Source organism: Lygodium microphyllum, chromosome 4, assembly GCF_053477565.2.
Source record: "Lygodium microphyllum isolate KBCC chromosome 4, Lygodium_microphyllum_v1.1.10, whole genome shotgun sequence".
In the NCBI taxonomy this organism is placed as follows: Eukaryota; Viridiplantae; Streptophyta; class Polypodiopsida; order Schizaeales; family Lygodiaceae; genus Lygodium; species Lygodium microphyllum.
Genome location: NC_141138.1, coordinates 175284584 through 175306357, shown reverse-complemented (window position 1 = coordinate 175306357; position 21774 = coordinate 175284584). Strand labels below are relative to the sequence as shown.

General features: G+C 37.4%; 1 protein-coding gene across 2 annotated transcripts in view; it reads left to right on the top strand.

Moving 5' to 3' along the window:
• Nucleotides 1–11703: 11703 nt before the first annotated feature.
• LOC148037936 (uncharacterized) overlaps nucleotides 11704–21774 on the top strand; it is an 84560-nt gene continuing 74489 nt past the window's right edge. The window contains exons 1-12 of one of the 2 annotated variants that reach the window (XM_087676965.1): nucleotides 11704–12117; nucleotides 12349–12458; nucleotides 12532–12566; nucleotides 13199–13394; nucleotides 13485–13738; nucleotides 13824–13893; nucleotides 14004–14152; nucleotides 14235–14310; nucleotides 14394–14449; nucleotides 14540–14594; nucleotides 14697–14903; nucleotides 14972–15042. In XM_087676965.1, coding sequence (XP_087533091.1) covers nucleotides 12372–12458; nucleotides 12532–12566; nucleotides 13199–13394; nucleotides 13485–13738; nucleotides 13824–13893; nucleotides 14004–14152; nucleotides 14235–14310; nucleotides 14394–14449; nucleotides 14540–14594; nucleotides 14697–14903; nucleotides 14972–15042 — 1256 coding nt within the window. In that variant the 5' untranslated portion in view covers nucleotides 11704–12117; nucleotides 12349–12371. Of the gene's footprint in view, nucleotides 12118–12348; nucleotides 12459–12531; nucleotides 12567–12620; nucleotides 13087–13198; nucleotides 13395–13484; nucleotides 13739–13823; nucleotides 13894–14003; nucleotides 14153–14234; nucleotides 14311–14393; nucleotides 14450–14539; nucleotides 14595–14696; nucleotides 14904–14971; nucleotides 15043–21774 lie in introns of those variants that run through there. The other variant, XM_087676966.1, reaches the window with a different exon arrangement.

Below are 21774 nucleotides of genomic sequence, written 5' to 3'. Positions count from 1 at the left end.
ATCCCTAAGCCTTTATTTGTGTCAATGGGAAAATGAGCAATCAAATCAATATGTTCACTCACTGCTCATGGAAGTCATAGACCCTAAATGCATTGAAATTTGGTGCCATGAGTTCTTTGTACCTAATCTAAAAATATCTAATCATATTGATTATCCCACTGTGGCCATGGATATAAAAAGAGTTCCTCCTCGTGACTATTTGTTGAGCCTAATGTACCTATCACCCCTATTTTGCTAGAATACCACTTCAAGCTAACTAAAGCCTTGTAAATTAAAAGCTTTTCTAGGATAAATTTAGATATAAGGTCCACAATTGACTATTAGCCTCTGAATATTATAAACTTGTAAATTTATTATAAATACTAAAAATTTTCAATGGGCCACTATTATTATTTATGGAATAGTAGAGAATCACTATGTAAGACTCTAAGGGATAACATGAAAAACTCATAAATAATAAGATAGATTTATAAACTTAAATGCTCTCTTACTCACTTTCAAAAACTTGTGCAATAGGAATTTCTTGAGGTGTTCCCCTTTGTTTATCAAGTAAGGTTGCATTGCAATCTCCTTGTGTGTAAGCATCATTTTTGGATGATGGATTGGATTTTCGTTCCCCCTCACCACAAGCTCTTTAGGGCCCCTCCCCCCACCCTCCCTCCCCCCCCCCCCCCTCCCCCAATGAACATAGTATATGGGATGGTATATGACGCCTCCCAACTATTGCATCCATGTCGATCAAGTTGGTAACTTAGCATATGATTTGTAGAGACTTCATTGGGATGAGAGGCCCAACCTTGTTTGCCTCTTCATCTTTTATCCTAGGCACACCAACCCTATTGTGCACCATGAGGGTGAAAACTATGATCTAGACTTAGTGAATCTATAAGAGGATTACCCGAATCATTCAACCCAAACTTGTTGTATTTGTACATCAATCACAAGATTCCAATTGTCAAGTAGAGGGATTTCCCAATCTTCCTAGAGAGTATTTCGCCTTAGACATCATGAGCGAGCCACCTACATATTACTCTAGTTCCCTAGAGTAGTATCATAGTTAATGTTATATGAGATTTATCGCTCCTAATGAGTAAATTCTTTGTATATAAATAAATAAAATAATACAATCCATTTTTTTCTCTTCACAATTTTATTCTAAAATTATAATTCAAGTTAACTTGTTACAATTTACATTCAAAAATAACCATAGCATGACTTACTGGTCTTCTACACCATATACCAATCAGCCCTTCATTCATGGTATTCCTCTTAGAGGCTAGCTAACTACTTTGAAGTGGATTTGCTAAATGGAGTAAAAACTTGTCAATACATTATTGTTCAAAGAACCTAGGGTGAACTCCATCATAAATGTCAATTATCAAAATATCTATGAGGAGCCGTATATCTACGACTGAGTAACCAACATCCTACCTCGTGATAGGATAGCACATTTGGATAGAATTAAGCAAATGAATTATGTCATTAAGGGATTCCCAAAGCAGCCTAGTCAATATCGTATTTGTCAAATTCCACAAGGAGCCTCCAATGTATAAAGAATTCTTTGTCACCATTTCCACGACTAATTTTCCAATCACTAAAAAAGTTATTCTCAAGCTAGGAGCAATGTATATATTTCATGCAACAAAAGTTGAGCTTTCTATGGTACAGATATTTACATTTAAATTTTATAAACCCTTTGAGTTACCCCCACCTCTAGTCGATCTGACCAACTAGCAGAAAAAAAAAACATTACGAAAGGAAGTAAAGCCTCTTGAGTTCAATAGCGAGGGTCCTAGAATTGAAACCAACAGTGAGACTTGCATCGAGCAAATGAAGGATTACATCCCAGGCTATGATCACATGACTCCATCTCACCGAAGAGGCTCGTGTTTGGTGAAAGCAATGGTACCACAATAAGATCATCACCAAGATATCCCAAACTTGGAAAGAAATCAAGGTGGTAGTCCAAGGAAGATACAAGTCCCCATCTTACCAAATCCAGAATATAGATGAATTCTTCACATTAAAGCAACAAGGGTTAACGGTGGAAAGTTACTATTTTTACTTTGTTACCCTCTAAATATATGCCTCAAAGATGATGATAACATAGAAGTAGCTTGATTTTGCAAGGCCTAATGGTGGAAGGTTATTGCTTTCTCTTTGTTACCATCTAAATATATTTCTCGAAGATGATAATGACATAGCAAATAGCTTGATTTTGCAAGGGTTGACAGTGGAAGGTTACTATTTTTGCTTTGTTACCCTCTAAATATATGCCTCGAAGATTATAATGACATAGCAAGTAGTTCAATTTTGCAAGGCTTAAACCCATTGCTAAGGGTAGCTAAAAGCCATGAAACCCTCCCATTTTGAGGATGCCCTATTTTGAGCTTAGCTCTTGGTAAACCCCTCCCCAAGTGCAACTTTTAGACAATCCTACACCTTGCAAATGGAGGATTTCCCTACCCTAAGAGAGCCTAAGTCGATCTCCAAAAAGGCCACCAAAATTGGGGATGTCTTGATCTTGCTAACAATGCCCATAACTACCCACCCAATAACAACTTGAATACTCTTATGCCAATACTAACCAATGACCCCAAGCCCAATGTTTTTGATGCAACTAGCCATGCCATTTTCAAGCCTAGTGACCTGTCATGGCAAACAATGCTAATGCCAATCCTCCTTGTAACCCACTAGGGAGGGGCAACTTCAACAATCACGGTTGAGGATGAGAAATAAGATAAGGTATGCATGGTCGTCCTTACTTCTTGGCTAGGAAAGAAAAAGAAGACCCTATCATACAAGAAATAGAGAAAGGCATCATCCACATCGCTATAAACAATCACAAGGTTGGATGACAATATTCCATCCTACAAGTTTTCACATATCACCAAAGTAAATCCTTTCAAATCCTTATTGATTGTGGTGCTACTCATTCTTTCATCTCTCATAGGTGTGTGAAAAAATCACAATTCAGATTTGAACCAACTAAGAAATCGATAGTCCAACTAGCAAATGAGAATGAAGCTTTTTTTAGAATAGGCAATCAAAAATGTAGAGCTTCGATTAGGAAATCAACACACAAGTACCGACAGATATAAATAAATTAAGCGAGTGAAAATCTATTAGTCTCCAATAGGATAAATCAAGGGGAATGTGAGAATGCTATGGATATATGATTCCCAAAGGATAGCTAAGTGTTTTTAATAAATTCGCTCAATGTTGAAAGCATCATAATCTAGTCAAGCTTACCTAGATGAATTATTAAGTACAATGAGAAAACCTTCCCATGTCTCTAGTTATATGGCTAAGAGAGACTTGATGATATCTTGACCTGTTCCAAAGAAAACAAATATCATCCAAGTCATCTTTGACTTGTTCTAGAGACTCTCTACATGAATAAGCTCTTTCCCAATAAGAGTAAATGTGCCTTCTTCAAAAGGACATACTTGGGATTTATAATCTCAAAAGAAGGTATAGTTGTTGATCTTGCAAAGGTCGAAGTTATCTAGGATTGGCCCCCTCCTCCAAGTATTAGAGAACTCCAAGGATTTCTAGGCCTCATAGAGTGGTATAGGATCTTTATCAAGGATTATTCCTTGATAGTTGCACCTCTCACTGTGCTACTTAAGAAGCAAGCGAAGATAACATGGACAACATGAGAGAAAGACAACTTTAACAAACTAAAAGAATTCTTGACTACTACCTCTATTTTGAATCTACCTAACTTCTTTAAGGATTTGAAGGCATCATTAAAACTAGCATAATGGTGCTTGGGTGTGTTCTTACCCAAGAAGGTCTCCTAGTAGTGTATTCTTCTCAAAAACTTAAACCTCGTGAGAAGAACCATGCCACTCATGATCTAGAGCTTTTAGATATCATTCATGTATTGAAGCTTTGTGTCACTACTTGCTTTGGAGGAGATTTACACTTGTGACCTATCATGAAAGCCCCAAGTTGAATTTACCTAGCCAAATCTCAATATTAGGCAAAGAAGATGAATTGAAGTACTCTAGGAATTTGATTTTGAGATACTGCCCAAGGAATGACAATGTGGTGATGCTTGCATCTAGAAAGGCTTGTTGAATTCTTTAATCCTAGAGGAACCCCTAAGTAGCGGTTTTCTTGTAAGCTTAATTTCTATGCATAGCAACCTCATTTTGTAGGAGTAGGTATCTAAAAATGATCCTGAATATCTTGAGACAAAGACAACTATCCAAGTGGAAAAAAGACTCCTAAGGAGAAGGCCAAGCTCAAATATTACTACCTTGTAGAGGAGCTCCTATACTACTAGCATAGATTATGCATTTCCAACAGCTAGGATCTCAAAAAGAAAACCCTATGGGAAGCACATGATAGTTCTATAGCTAGACACCTTGACCATGCAAACATAGTGAATGTGGTAAGGAATAGCTACTTTTAGTATGGGATTAAATGAGGATATAATCCTATCCTAGTGATTGCGGATATGCTAGCCAATGTAGATATGTCATTCTTGTGAAGACTATCTTTAAAGGCATATGATATCACTGGCTTGTTTAATAAGGAACTCTTTCAAGTGCATGGGTTGCCCAAGAGAATTGTCATGAGTGAGGGATTTACTTTTCACCTCTAAGTTTTGGACTTGTCTCTTCTAGGCCATTAGAACCTCAACATAGCCTATCCCCCTCAAATTCATGGGTATACTAAAAGAGTCAACTAGGTTCTAGAACATATTCTAAGATTCTACTACAAACAACAAGGATCAAACAAAATGGATTGAATACTCACCTCTAGTTGAGTTGACTTACAATGCTTCATATCAACAAAGTACTAGAATGCCCCTCTTCAAGTGTTGTATGGGTAAGAGTGTTTATCTTCTCTAAGTTTTTCTGACCCTACCCTAAAGGTTGAAGATTTTAAGAAAATACTAGAAGATATGGAAGAGCAAACCAAGGCAATCCACTAGGATATTCACACAACCCAACGTCAATGAAATGCCTATGTAGATCCAAGGAGGATCCTTCAAATTTTCAAGGAGGGAGACACGGTCTTCTTAAGATTCTTCCCAAATAAGAGTTGACTCTTGAAAAAGTCAAGAAATTCATTCCATGATATTTTTGTCTTACATGGTTATCAAATGTCTTTGCAGAGATGCTTATAGATTAGAATTTTCACCTCATTTCAAAGTCCACAATGTATTTCATGTGAGCCTCCTAAAATCCTATATACTTAACCTTTATCATATCCTTGATGAAAGACAAACTATAATGCCAACTCAATGAGTCCTTGAGGTACAACCACCAAGAATACTAGATGTAAAGAAGAAGCCCCTTAAAAAGCACACTCTTTTTGTGAATTCCTCAAACAATGGAGAGATTTTCTAGAAGATGATGCAACATGGATTGAGAAATCCATCCTTTGGAAAGACTACATTTGGTTTCTCTTAAGACGAGGAAATCTTAATTTCTACAAGGGAAAGAGAATGCAGTATATCAACATTTCTTTATATAATTTACATCCACTTTTTCTTTTATTTATAATTTATATATGTGCTTAACTTCTACACATCATTGAGAAAATACATTGACCATGTGAAGAAATTCCCTAATTACAACAAGGATAAAAAAGTTGGAATGCTGGTGAGACACACTAAAAATTTATCAAGGTAAACTAGCTAAGACTAACTAGATTATTTAGTCAACTAATTGATGAGTTATTTAATTGATTTAATAATTTAAATTTAAAAATAAGAAATTAAGGCTATTGATTGAGGGACTAAAGTGGGGTAATGAAGGGGAATATGTGGCCAAAAAAAAAAACACAAATCGCCTCCACGATGCTTTGTTTAGAGATCACCCCCATCAACATCATCATCATTGTCATTAGCATTTCCTTATCCCCCTCTCCCCCATGCATCAAGTACATGATTTTCCCCCTCTCAATTGAAACAATTATCTCTCCCCCAAAAATATTGTATATGAAACCATCAACAACGAGCCCATGGCTATTGTTGTGGTGGAACATGCAGTGGAAGCATGACATGAGGAGGCCATGGAATGTTCACAATCCAAACTCATGAGGGTTGTGTACCAATGATGAAACTTGGTTGAGGTGCATTAACAATATGATTTTTCCCATTGAAGTGTACTTTTAATGCCTCAAATTAATGACATGGGACGTGCACAAATTAAATGGTTATAAAAAATGACCTCGACAATCCTAGGAAATTTGAGTAAAAAATAGAGTTTGATCTTTAGAAATAGTAGTAGCTAGAAATTGATCAAACTATCAAAGAAACCAAGAAAAACAACTTTATAATTACTATGATTTTTAGAAATGACAACATGGAAAAAATGAAGGCTAGGTTCATGCATGACATGGCTTATTAAAATGTAGTTGGTGTTTTTTTCTTCTATGTATGACTATCTTTGGTTGTGCTCAAATTCAATGGCTATGAAAAGAAAATTCACTAAAAGATAGAGTTTGATATTTAGTAATAGTAACAACTAAGAATTAATCAAAAGTATAACCCAGTAAATTAAGAAACCAACTTTAGAATTACTAAGGTTTTTATGAATGATAAAATGGGAATAACCAAGGGTAGATTCATGCACAATATGGTACGTTGATAAGTAATTAGTGATTGTTACATAAAGGTTGTGTTAAGGAACCCTCTGTAACAAAATAATAAAAGGAAGAAACTTTGATATTTTTTCACAATGTGGTAACATGCTTTGATAATCAGATAACTAAGACAACCCATTGTTGAGGAAAGTTAAAGATCTTTGTCCTAAAGACTAATCATCTATGTGACTAGGTGGACTGGTTAAGTCAGATAGCTTTCCTACACTAGATTGAACTGCTACATCATTTTAGGGAAATGGAGTGCGATTAAAAATCGATCTTAATGGCCACGGGTAAAAGATGACTATACTCTCTATTAACTAAGTGAAGTGTTAGTCCACTCTTACATATGATTGGTTATGAAGTGACCATTACGTGGATATTAGAACATTGTTAGGGATGACTATCCTTGCCCACCCTATGAAGTGAAACAACAACTCCCATACCCAACTAAGTCCATTGTTTCTCAAGGGGAGACTGGATGGTGTTGTGCATGGATATTAGTGTTTCGAGCAACTATTAGAGGACTCGTGTAGGGTTATAGAGGAGGCACCTAACAATCTTAGCCAAATAATATTTTTATAGCTTATTTAAAATCAAAAGTGGTTCCAAGGGCTTCAATGGAAGTTTCAATTCTACAACTACATTTAAAGAATGTTCCAAGGGTGGATGTAACCATGCCACATATTATATCAACATTAGTGTTGGGCCAATTGCTAGATTTTGTTCCAACCTTTTAAGATCATCGACTGCAATCTACAATCTATAGTTTCTTCCTCTCCCACGTCAAAAGTGGTGGTGCTATAATATCCCCATTATGTAGCTTAGATCAATAGAATAATGTGAATTTTAAAATAAGTCAATTGATATTTGAGAAATGTTGAATAAGTGATTTCATCAATGAAATGTGAATTCTTTACACTTTTGTACCTTTACACTTTGTGCCAGTTGCTAGATTTTGTTCCAACCTTTTAGGATCATCAGTTGCTGCAAAGTCTACAATCTATAGTTTCTTCCTCTCCCACATCAAAGGTGGTGGTGCTATAATGTCCCCATTACATAGCTTAGATCAATAGAATAATGTGAGTTCCAAAATAAGTCAATTAATATGTGAGAAATGCTAAGTAAGTGATTTCATCAATGATATGTGAATTCTTACACATTTGTACATTTAAACTTTGTTAAACATGAGTGTAGCTCATTAAATTTAACCCACAATGTTAAAGTGTAAAATTAGATTGGGCCATTTAACATTGAAATTTGGCAAATTTGACAACATAGATGTATTCATCTCAAAAGATTAGTCAATCTACAATTTTATAGCATATTCATCTAATACCAAGAGTATACTTATAGGCCTCCTTGCAAGAAACAACGAGAAAATGTGCTTTTGGAACAATACAAGAATGGATTAATGAAAAAGAAATTCATATTTTTCTTTTTTGGTGAAAGTAGAAAGGCTAAAAACAAGCAGGATTTTTTGGGAGAAGGCACAATTAATAAAGCTAAACTTAAAAAATATTGTTTAAAAAGGTCTAAGAAAAAGGGGGAAAACATGTTGAGCTCTTCTTCCCCTTTCTCTCCCCCAAAGATCTATATAAACTTTCCCTTTTAGGAAGAATGTCATTTCTTGTTGTTCGGAGAAGAAGTGCAATCATACATAGCCCAACCTTGTGGGTTGGAAGGTCCCATCCTAGGTGGGATGATTGTCTTCTCTTGAGGGCTAGCTCTGTATACCTTTTTGTCCTAATATAGCGTATTGTTTCATAAAGTATTTGTTATGTATTGAAGGCTATGTTAATGAACATTGTGTAATTGAATAATAAAAGGAAATTGCTTTTGTATGCCAAAACAATTGGTAGTGTGCTTTGCTTAATTAGGTAACTAAAAAAACTTGTCAAGGAAAGTAGGAGGCCTCAACCCAATGATTGATCATAGTGGACTTGATAAGTTGGGTACCTTTCATAAACACTAGATAGAGTTGTTAGAACTTGACCCTCCAAATTTAGTATGATAGTTATAATACAATAGGGCATTTAGCTAAGAAGTTTAACATTTAGTGTGAATAGTGAATGTAACATATTAGCATTGATTTAAAACTTAATCAATAAAATAAATACAATCAAACATAGAATGAAGAGGGAACACAAGCTTGATTGATAGGTGAACAATTGCCAAGTGCAATGATTGTAAGCCCAATCTACTAGAATGACTCTATACACTGACACTATTTGTACAATGAACTAGAATAATTAGGTAGAAGGAGAATCACACTATACACTAACACTAATATTGGCTAAAGATCCAAGCTATGGTACTTCACTTCTACACTTGTGTGCGCACAAGTGTGTGTTCTCTATATCTCCACTCATGCTTGACATGGCCATTATTTAGTTGTCTACATACAAGGATACATTATAATAGTAGATCTTGATGTGTACAACTGATTTGGACCAATCTCACCCAATGGTTGTATGTTAAAGTAGAAGTCCTCTAATCGCTATAGGTGGTTGTAGCCCACACTTCTTGCTATTGTTTGCTACCATAATGTAAGCTTAATATTAGGAAATCTAAGTCAAATTTGGACAATCCTAGTGGTCAAGTTATAGATCACATTGAGAGGAACATTTTGGCTTTTTACAATAGAGAAATTTAATGGTTAGATCTTTAGATATTAGGTTGGCAAGATTGCCATCTAAAGCTTGTTGCTTGAAATTTCTCCTCTAATGTAGGAGCACTTTCCAATTTGACTAATGCTCAGTTTTTGCTTTGATAAAAAGTACACGCAATATTATTGACCTTTGATACTATTCATATAGTTCTAAGGATGATGTGGGCTTCCAATAGTTAACTAGTTCGGACTTGTCATGGTATAGAATTACTTTAGATTTATTATGGCGAAAATTTGTTTAGATTTCTTGTGGTAAGGAATATGGTTTAGTTATAATACAATAGCTTAACTTTTTTTCTCTTAAATTAACAGAAACTTAATCTTGGGCAAAAATTATCATGTATTGACTTCTTGTACCTTTATGTCCAAATGCAACTCCAATCCTACTCATTAAACTCAATGTCTTACTTCCAATGTTTCCCTCATGTGTACACTCCTTAAGAACTCTCTACTTACAAGCGTCAAAACAATTCCCAAGTTCTCAGATACAATCCTTTGACATGATTAGCAACTACATAACTAACAGCCTCTAGTAGTTGCTCATTAATTGTACGAATGCCAATATGACATTGTAGAGTTTACTTCAATGTTGGGACAATATAATTGCTATACCCATTTTGATAAGAAGAGAACCAATTTGAGAAATGAAGCAAAAAACTTTGATAGTTTCATTTATTTGACATTTGTTATTGTGGTTCACTTCTAGATGTATGATAATATCAATGTTTTCATCATCAAGAGAAGGCAACACAATTCTAGAATTTGAAGCAAATGATTGTCATTGTATGCTATCAAATATAGCTCCTATAAAATCAAACACATTATCATTTAGCTTCACATAGATTTGGCAATACATCTTAAACACGATTTATTAAGCTTCCAAGTTGGACAACTAACTTTCTAAACACATATTCCTAGAAGGCATTTGTAATCAATTTACTTGCATGCATTCTAAATAGGTGGATCCACATGATTCTTTTAGAAGTACGAGTCTATTCAAACTGAATCGAAGGATTTAGATAATCTTAGATTCTTGCATTCAACAGCGATGGCTTTAATTTGTGTATTGTTTGGCATTGTTTAATCATCAATATTGCACATAGGTTAATCATATTGTTGATGTTTGAGATGTGTGATTTGTTGATCAAGGGCCTCTTCAAGTGCAATGGATGCGTAGATAAAGTGCCACTTATATATATGGAAACTTGAATCAACTTAGGTCTCTTAAATCAATAAAGTAGAGAGTGAAAATTTGTGTAATATGCCATTCTTGTGCCTTGCATGCACCAAATCAACATTGCTATATAGAAATAGACGATGTTGTAGAGAGAGAGAGATGTGAGTGAAAGGATTTAAAGACCTACAAGACTTGAGCGTGTTTTGCAATTATAGGTGACATCTCATCACAATATGCCAAAAAATTGAGACATGTATCAAACGAGAAGCAAAAATAATAGACGAATAGTCAAGTAAAAAGAACTATTTGGTCTAATGTAGATCTAATGAGTAAAGTAAATCTGTCTCAGTCTAACGAAGAGAGCTAGATTAGAAGTTGACTAAAGTGACTAGTTGTGGGCTTGTCATTCATGAGGATCCATTTATCATATATGGTGTCAAACCACCCCTTCGATGTAGAGTATATCCATCATAGAACTATGTCACCATTGCTTTATATTGTCCATGCTCAAGTATCTAGGCGGGCAACTCTTATATTTGATCATGATAGACCAAATTTGGTGATTGAACGAGGAACGAAGTCATCTCCTTGAGGGTTGTGGGCACCTTGAGTGGTGTAGGGTAGTGGCTCATTGTTTGGTATGGAATGAAATAAATATGGGTAAAAATCTCAATAAAACTTAAAGGTATATGCTATTGCTATAATTATTATCATGCATTTTTTAGCATTTCAAATATTTGTTTAGAAATATACAAAACTTTTTAACTATTGATATGATGAATTGGGTTGTAGCTCAAAAACTTCTAGACTTCTTTCCGATCAAACAATCAAAATGCAGTTAGTTGACAAATGAGTCTCGTCTACCAATCTAAGGGGAGGCGGCGTTCATCGGGAAAAGGCAGGTTCACATCAACTTAGAACTTGTTGACCTTGAGAAAAATCAATGTCAATTCTTTAGAAGGAGATAAATCATCTTCAAATTTTTCAAAATATAGTTATATTTTTTAAATGTATACATGAAATAACCCTCTTAATAGAGAAAACTTCGTTCTGAGACGATGTTGAAAAGGATGTGCTTCCAAGTTCCTCTTCCTCAAAAATTTTTTCCCGTGGAGGGGGCAGGCCAGAAAGAAGAAGAAGAAAAGAAAGATTTCGTACCGGGTTGGCAGAATGTGATAGCGGTGGGAATGGTCTAATAACCATTCACAAACGTTCGACTCCGTCTAAGTGCTTGCATTGTTCATGCGATTTAATTGATAAAGAACACACTTACGAAAACCCGCGATGGCGGGAGAATAGTGGCTCGCCTCTCCGGCTCGTCTCGCACGTGTGCGTGGTCGCACGCATGATCAGTGAGGGGAACACAGAGAGAGAGAGAGAGAAGAGGGCCGGAAAAGACAGTCTGTGTGAACACAGTGAAGGTCGACAGAAAGACACAACGTGCCTCGTACAACAGCTAGTAAGAATATTGGTAGGGAAGTTTTAACACCAGCAAAGATGGTACTTTTATGGAGCCCCCTATAAACCCCCCCGGGAGTTTCTCTCTCCGGGCTCTCTTTCCTCCTGCCTCCCTATACTCATTGTCGAGGCAGTCGTATCAGAAGGGGACTCGGGAGACGGAGACGATCGTCATCTGTCAGATTACAAGGAACAGACGGCCGAGGTACTTGTAGTACTTTCGCAATGTACCCCATCCCGCCAAATGATGCCTTTGCATGTCACGTTGCTATTTGTTTTTCCTGCATTTTCATTGTTACATCTTGTCGCCAACTCGTTCTGTGCATGCGCATGCTTCCTTTTGTGTTGTGCGCGTGCATGAGAGAGAGAGAGAGAGAACGAGCTTCCTTTGGTCTGCTTTCTTCTATTGCTTGTGAAGCTATTTCTGTTTTGGCAGTCGGTTTCTTGTTTTCTGCTAGCATGGGAGACACTCCTGTGCAAGAAACTGGGCCAAGGAGGAGCGAACGAGCTCGGAAGTCAAATATAGTTTACATCAATGGTCAACCGGTACGGTTTTCATTGGCAGTAGGGCAAGTATGGTAACCATGTGTCTCCTTATTGGACACCTTCCTCTGTGCAGGTCCTAAAGTTGAACACTTACACGCTTGAAGAGGGGTACGTAACACTCATTTAAGAGTTTATCTTGATGTTGATTTCTCTGAAAGGTTAAACTTAACGTGGAAGAGAGGGCAAGGTATTCATCAATACCTGCATTGTGGCACGCACATTGGTGGTATTACACGTTCTCATTAACTATGTTGGTCGTCAATGTTCCTTTCTGGTACTATGCTTATCACGGGCATGCTGCCTGTGTCTTCTCGTGCCTTGATATTTCTGTGCAGACGATTCCTACTACTTTACTATGCATTTTACGTGCGCATGTGCCCTCACTAGTGCCATTCATTTGCTCAATTCAAACACACATTCTCATTATTTGGGGCATAATCGTTCCTGGATCACTTTGGTGGTTTCTTTGAGAAATCTTACTTCACTCAGGTCACCGCTGTTCCAGCATACAAGAACGTCTTGTTGCAGGGAATAATCTCTATGCCTTGTTGTTTGAATTGATGTAAGAAGGCATGACAAAGAGTTGCCAAACAAAAACTGCTTTCCTTCTTCCAAATTTATCATAAGGGTTAGAGATGTGTTTCCACATTCTTATATTGTCAACAATGGTTCAGCTTGAACTCTTCAAATTTGCTCAAGCCCAAGAGTTTGGCTCTGTTTGCACCGCTGTGCTTGTGCAGTGAGCCCAGTGTCTACACTGAAGATAGAAATTACGATACATTGTTAAGTTCAATCACATCGAGAAAGAGAAAGCTCAGCATCGAAAACAAAGCCAAGCCAGAAAAAAGGAGAAAGCTTAGCAATGGAATACAAGATAGTGAAAATGGGAGATCCAATCACGTGAGAGAAAATTTATGGGCAAGTAATAATCAAAAGGTGTGTTTAGTGAGCCGTAACTGCCAATAACCTTCTCTTTATGGGTATGGGTGAGGGCAAATAGTCTGCTGACACCACTTCTGTTACTAGATAATTGATGATTCAAAGGTCGCCAGGAATAAGGCTATGGTTTTTATGGCAAGTGTTCTAGATGTACTTCAGCCTTTCATTACCAGAGATGTTGAAAAGAAAATACAGGACTTGGTAGCTAGCCTTCCGTTCAAAAAACCTCTTCCAAAATCACAAATCACCAGGCAGCCCAAGTGCATTGTGAATGGTGAGATGCGAGACTATCAGCTAGAAGGCCTCTCTTTTCTGGTCTCAATGTTCGACAATGGACTCAGGTACAATCTGCAAGGCCCTCTTAACAAAAGCCTATTGTATGTGGATAAGACCATTTGCTAATGCTACCTTTGGCTGTTCGGACAGTGCAATCCTTGCAGATGAAATGGGCCTTGGGAAAACACTTCAAACAATTTCATTCTTGGGCTATCTTAAGGTTGAAACTTGGGCTCTTTATCTTGAAAGCTTTATGCAAATGTGTCAATGCCTCTTCTTGGCCTGCCTCACTGATTCAACAAGCTAATTATGAAACTGCAATGCTTCCAGTACGAGCGGCACGTGGAAGGTCCACATCTGGTAGTGTGCCCTTTATCAGTTTTATCATCTTGGCTAAAGGAATTTCAGCACTGGTGCCCAGATTTAAAAGTTATTCGTCTTCACTCATCTGACAAAGCAGAGAGAGAACGTTTCCGCAGGTATTACTACCTCAGTTGGTCAGACAGCATGCCCTCTCCCCTTTGCTTGCAAACTCTTTTTTATTGACCTCAAACTTGTCAGGGAGGTCTTGTCTAAATCGACAGATTTTGATGTGGTTGTGACAACTTACGAAATGGTTACATCTCAAAACATGAAGGTAACTCTGTGCTTTTTTCTTGAGCCAAGTTGTCACGGGACATTTTCAATGGTTTGAGCAGCTTCTTAAACCCATTCTGGCAGATGATTCTTCGCTCAAAAATTCATTGGCGATATGTAGTACTTGATGAAGGACACAAGTAGGGCATTCTTGGGATGTTGCTTCAGTACAACCTGTTTTGCATGTTATCTAGCAATATGACTTATTGTGGACCATTTTCTTTTTTCAGGATAAAGAATGAGAATGCAATCATCACCGATGCTATTCGTCATATAAACCGACAGGTATGTTTGTTAGTATTCAGAGCTAGAGATGGTTCAAGTATATTATCATTTTGCATATGATGTAACAGAATGACCTTGATATTCTTTCAATTGTTGGTGCAGAGCCTTCTACTTCTAACTGGGACCCCCTTGCAAAACAATTTGCATGAACTCTGGGCACTTTTCAATCAATTGTTTCCAGAAATCTTCACCGATTGTTCTTTGTTTGACAAAATCTACAGTTTCAACGATTCTGTTTGTGACTATGAAACACTCGATAAGGCACATGTGTTATTAAAGACCTTCTGTCTACGGCGATTGAAAGTGGATGTAAGTTTTTATCCTGCAGTCAATTCTGAAAACAAGCTGCCTAGAGTGCTTACAGCTGCTATTTGTAGGTTGAGAAGACATTACCCCCAAGATCTGAGTTAAAGATATTCAGTCCACTATCGAAAATGCAGCATTTTTGGTATGGCCATCATTTTCATGCTGTATCAGCTTATAAGGTCTTCGTTTTCATAATTTTGGTAGCCACTTGTGTACGTCTGCCTGGGAGTGAGGCAACTGGTAATGGCTAGGAATCCATTTCCATAAACAACCATGTTGAGTACCCAATAAATTAAATTGTTAACAAGGAACTCTATTCAGAGGGACAATCATTCCACCCCATAATAGCATGGAAGTTGTTTTTATAAAGTGTGAATTGTTGTTCAATTTTGGATTCCAGATTTTTGGTCCTGCTGGACAGGCTGAAGGCTAGCTACCAAATCCTGGATTTTCTTTTTAACATCTCTGGTATCGAAAGGCTGAAGTACATCGAGAACATGTGTATAGATATTCTAGTCTTATTTCTCACAACCTTCGACTCTTCAATTATCTAGTAACGGAATGTCAGCAGACTATTCACACTTGCATGTAAGAGAAGCCTATTGGCAGTAGTAGTTCTCTAGACACACCTCTTGAATATCACTTGCCCATAAATTTTCTCCCACGTCATTGGATTTTCCATTTGCATTATGTTGTTTTTCATTGGTAAGTTTCCTTCCTTTTCCTGATTGTCTTTGTGCCCAGTGAGTTCCTGCAGCGCTCTCACCTGCAGCTGTATTTTTATTGACAACTCGAGCCAGTTTGACATTAGTTCTGAGCAGCATTTCTGGCCCAAAACAGCTGCATCACCTGCAGCTGTATTTTTCATGACAACTCCAGCCAGTTTGACATTAGTTCTGAGCGGCATTTCTGGCCCAGAGCAGCTGCATCTGTACTCCCTGCAGATTCAGCCAGCTTTGTCTCCCAGTTACACTTTTACATTCTCCGGTCTTAAGGGTAGGGGAGAACTTGAATTGTTTGTACTCAGCCCAGAGAGTTCATGCATTTCCTGCAGTGCTCTCACCTGCAGCTGTATTTTTCTTGACAACTCCAGCCAGTTTGACATTAGTTATGAGCAGCATTTCTCACCCAAAACAGCGGCATCTGTACTCACGACACATTCAGCCAGTGTTCTCTTCCATGGCTCTGTTGCCTCATCCTAGCTTGTCCATAAGAGCTTTGCTTTCCTAGGCTACACCATACTCGCTTTAGTCATTCTCCCTCAATCTACCACGTGCATTGAAATGTGGACCTTGTACACAATCTTCTCCTTGCTTGTACCCACCACGTGATTGCCCAAGATGCATGCCTCTTCTGCTTTTGCAAACTCAAGAGCATGTGTCCGCACTTATCCAACAGAAAGCGAAATGCCCTTTTGTAGGATATCTTCCTCAAAGGCCTATATCCATAATGACTAATCATATATGTAATCATACCATCAAATCAACTTGGGGAGTGTTCCCCCTTGATCTCTCTCCACTTTTTGGTTAACCAAAGTAAAGCCTTGTTGTGGGGACCAAGAGTTTTAGGAAGCAATAATTTTTTTTAAATATTGAGATCTGTGACTCTTAAGAGGCTTAAGTTTTGTTCAATCCATGAACATGTGTAGTAGACAGCATGAAGATTGCTAAAATGGCAAAGGCAACATGGAAGGAAATAACACAAACCTTTCTCTTCTCACCATGGGCCATTGATCTTACTTCGTACATTGTTAAGAGTAGCCAACTAAAGATGTAAGGGAAGACGAATGCTGACAATAATTATTGGAGCTAGAAGATGTTGCAGGTATAGCAAGATGCATACAGGGATTTGCACTAGAGCTTTACTTGCCAAAGAGTGGTTGACTCGCCTTTGTGGCTAACTTACTTCTAAAGTACAATTGCACAAGTGGAGAAAGATAAGAGAACCCAAAGGCATAAATGATATTTAAATCTTATGTAACAATATCAAGGAAATGTCCAAGGTGTGGCTCTGAGAGAGCAAGCTGTGCATTGTTCAACGCACTCCCACACTCCATGTTCGAAGAGCATGTCCCCTACCTAGCTAGTGTAGATAGGACAAATCACACTAGTCTTCACTCGATCTTATGCAACCATGAAAACTCTAGTTTGTAATCCTTGAATCTCCACCAACACATGGTGTCCAAGGCCAAATGTATTTGGGTATGGTTGATAATATGCATAACCCCATGTATGGCAGCATTGGCATGATGCCTAGGGCACAAAGTGGCATGTTTGGTAATGCATATGCACCCCCGAGTGCTTATGGGACTCAAGGAATGAGTGCTGGTTATGCAAATGTTTTTTTTGGTGTCGGTTATGATGCAAATACAACAAATGCCTCCTTTTTGCAGCAGCCAGTAGTGTATGACAACTTGACTCTTGAAGGGGCAGTAAAAGACCATGATGAGGGTGAAAAAGGGGTGAAGTTTGAATCCTTCAATGGTGTACAAGATAGGTTGAATGCTTTGACATTTATTGGGCAGTCTAATGTAGTCTATTTGGGAGGAAACTTCATTGAATCCTCAAAATTCAGAAGGCAGTCACTTTCTTGCAGGGGAATATATTGTAGTGGTGGTCCATGCTCTTAATGCAAGGTGAAGCACTACAACATGGGTACAATTCAAGTAAATGTTTGTATTGAATTGGTTGACTTGTACATTTGAGGTGGACATTATGGCATCTTGGAATAAGCTTGATGTAACACAATGCAAGAGCTTGGAATAGTATAATAGAAAGTTTGGGGATGCCTTGCTGCCAGCGACTTCTTATAGTTTGGTTCCTCTTCATGAGCAAGTGGAAAAGTATGTATGTGGGTTGTCAAAAGGAATTAGGGATTTTTGCATTAAATTCACCATGTCTAGTATGTCTTAGCTTATAGAAACTGTTGCTATAGCTAATGCATTGCTGTGTGGGAAAGATTTGGGCTATCTAAGATAGTGAAGAGAAGCCGAATAAGAAGATATCGAAGGTTGAGAATAGGGGCAAATCTGAAAATTAGGTTGAAAAGAGGTCAAAACAGTAAGGAAAGGGTTGGAAATTAGTTGTACAATGTTGGGAATTGAGGGTTGCAAATAAATGCTTTGTTTGTGAACAGGAGGGTCATATGGCTAAGGATTGTCCCAATAGGTAGCAAGATGGAAAATAAAAAATGAGGGATATTCTAAGAAAAAGCTGTGGTTTTACATGCTTTGGTTGCTACAGTGATTGTTACATACAGGCTTGAAGATTTTATTGGGTTTTATCCTCTTGGCTTATGGTTCATGCATCTTGGATTTCATGTACATGATTTATTGAGCTTGTCTGTTCAGTTGGCACTCGGTTTCATTTCAGTGGGAGTCACTTGACACTTCGATATTTGCATTGAGCTTTGGATTCATACAGTTGAGCTTGAGCTTCTTTAATTGCAACAATGGGATTCATTTGGGCTATATACATGCTATCTTGATACTTATTGGATGTGGTTACCCTTTAGTGGGCTGATTTGATTCATGCTTTCGACTTGGCACTTATTTCTATTAGAGTGATATCAGTGATGTATACACACTGCTTGGCTACATATTGAGCCTCATTATCCTTGCTCAGTCGGTTGTGCATTTGGCAGTTCTCTTTTATTTCTCATGAGACCTACTACATGCATGATGTCTATGCCTATTGGATGTATGGTTTACTAACACATCGAGATTGTGACAAACCTTAGTACTGGTTGTATGCATCTTTATTGCTAGTTGCTCGTACATATCATATTTGTTGGAGGACACCTAGCAATGTGAGCTTGGATTCTCGTGATTGATTGTCCACAGTTGATCTTGGATTTAATGTTGTATTTATCATAGTAGTGTTGCAATTGCAGGTTTATGCATTCTTTATGAGAGCAGATGCTTTGATTTGATAGCTCATTACTGGTAGTTAGTGAACAACCTCACACTTTGATGTTTTTTTTTGTTTAGACCTTGTCTTGGTTGTGATTTGGGGTTGATTTGCAGCCATTTACAGTAGCTTGTCTTCTTGTATTATGCTTTCATTTGTTGACATGGTGGTTGTTGGATCAAATGACAGTGCTATCTTTAAGATTAACAAATTGGATGGCACTAATTACAACTACTGCAAGGGATAGATATGACAAGTTTTGGTGCAGAAATTGCAAATTAAGCCATTGGGACACAAGGGCATAAAGCTCAAAAACTTTAACGAAGAGGATTGGGCTAAATTAGATGAGTTATGTAAATTTACAATCATTTTGTTGGTCTCTAAGTAGATATTTTACAATATAATCTTTGAAGGGTAGATTGCATGGCAATTATGGAGAGGATCCATGATGTTTATGATAAGCAGAGCCGTGCTTCTTAGATGTATCGGTTGAAACAACTCATGGGCCTTCGTTAAGAAGGTGGGGACTTCCATGACTGTCTACTTAAATGAGTTTTATTCTATTTTCAGTCCCTTGTCTTTGCAAGGGATTGACTTTAAGGAGTATCTTTTATCATTGTTCTTGTTGGTTACATTGCATGAATCTTGGAGAGGTCGATTATCAAAACGATAAGAAATATAGAATTTTTCGTCGAAGTAGTGGTTAAACTTGTTGAGAAATTGAAAATATTGAGAGATTCTATTGAATCAATTTAAACTTTAATTTGTAGTTTATTACTTGCTACAGGAGTAACCATATTGCAGGATATAGAGGGTGTATTATTGAATGAAGAAGCTAACCGAAAGAATGTTAATGCTTTTCATAGCTCTTATGCTTTGACAATGAAAGGTAGTAAGGATATTGAGAGCGGTAATGACTATCGTAGGAGAGACTCTTAAAAGTGCCGTTCTCAGTTATTTAGATAGTCTCGTGGTCGTAAGTCCTCATTGACTTGTCATTATCAGGGGAAGCGAGGTCATATTCAATCACAATGCCATAAAATGCTTGATGATAAGTGTAAGGAAAAGGAAAAGGGCAAAGTGCAAGAAAAAAATGATGATCGTAGCATTGTCATCAGTAAGTCTAGTGTCAAGATTGAAGAGATTAATATAGTGCTTATTGATTCGGATGATGATAACGTACTTGCAACTTTTTCTCTTGATGTTTTCTAATTGACTGATGTCTCATTTGCTTATGCTTAGTATTGGCTGATTGATTGAGGGGCTTTATTTCATGTTATCCCTCATCAAGAGTAGTTTTACTGTTATCGCACCATGATAGGATCGGTCTGATTAGGTAATGATATCGCATTGGATATTGTTGGTATTGGAGATGTATAGTTGTAGTTTGCTTCAGGTAGTATCTTTACTTTGTACGATATACGCAATGTTTCGTCCTTGACTAAAAGCTTACTCTCTGTTGGACAATTGAATGATGCTGGTTACTTTGTATCTTTTGGTCATTCCTCATGGAAGATTACGGGTGGGAATCTTGTTCTTGCATGCGGTGCCAAGATTGATGCTCTTTATTCCTTACTTGTATTTGGGGCTATTGACCATGTTTTGGCCATGGCTGTAGTACCTTGGGTACATGCCATTAAAGAAAATGAGAATGCTTATCTTTTTGTATTATCTTTTGTCCCTTGACTATAAATGTTTTGATTCATGTGATCATTGTCTTCATGGCAAGCAAACACGCAGTTTGTATAAAAAGTTTGACATTACACATATGGGTGAGTCTCTAGCTCTTGTTTTTTCTAATATTTATGGACCTATGCCTTGTCAGTTGCTAGGTATCGTGAAGTATTTCGTTACTTTCATCGATGATTACTCATATAAGGTTTGGGTATGTCCCATAAAGCAGAAATCAGAGGTATTGGCTATGTCTCAATGTTGACTTGCTCTCGTTAAGAATCGGTCTGGATATAGGCTAAAATGCTAACAATTTGACAATGGGGGTGAGTATGTATCTGAAGTCTTTGAGCAATTTTGTGATGAGAAGGGCTTTAAGCATTAGTTGACTAATACATATGCTCCACCCTAGAATGGTATGGTTGAGTGTATGAATATGATGGTTTAGGAGAGAGTCCTTAGCTGAGCAAGCTTATTGCAACATTTTTGGACTGAGACAATTACTATTACTGTATATTTGATTAATAGATTCCCATGCATTGTTATTGACTATCAAGTTGTAGAGGAGGTACGGTTTGGAAAATCACTTATTTGTATGCCTTTGGTTGTGAGGCTTTTTGTCATGTTTCCAAGGACAAGGATAGTAAGTTGGATCTTAAGTCAATGAAGTGCATATTTCTTCGTTATGGAGATGTAAGTGAGATGGGTTATCGTCTATGGGATCCGTAAGTTTGGAAGGTCATTTGGAATTAAGATATTGTTTTTCATGAGGAGAAAATGCATAAGTAGCTTGTTGAGCAAGTAGTTGAGGTACACAAGGTGATATTTTAGGAGGAGCCTCTTGCTCTCATACAACCAACTAAACAACCTATAGCTGATGCTTCAGTGATCCATGACCATGATGTTAGACAATATGTATAAGCCCCACAACTTGCTTTGAGAAGTTCTACTAGAGATAGATGTTCTCTTGAGTGGTTTGAGCTCTCTATGGACTATGTTATAGTGATAGATATTGGTGAGCCTCTTACCTATGATGAGGCCATGCACAAAGGTGATAGTTACTCTTGGGGGAAGGCCATGCAGTAAGAGTACAACTCATTGAAAAAAAATCATATGTGGAATTTGGTTTCTTTTAGTGTAAAGCGTGCATTGTTATATAAGTGGGTGTACAAGTTGAAAAGTATCCTTGGAGACCCTAAGCTAGCATATAAGGCCAGATTGATTATTGAGGGTTTTAAACAAGAGTATGATATTGACTTTAATAAATTTTTTTCTCCTATAGTCAAGATGAATAT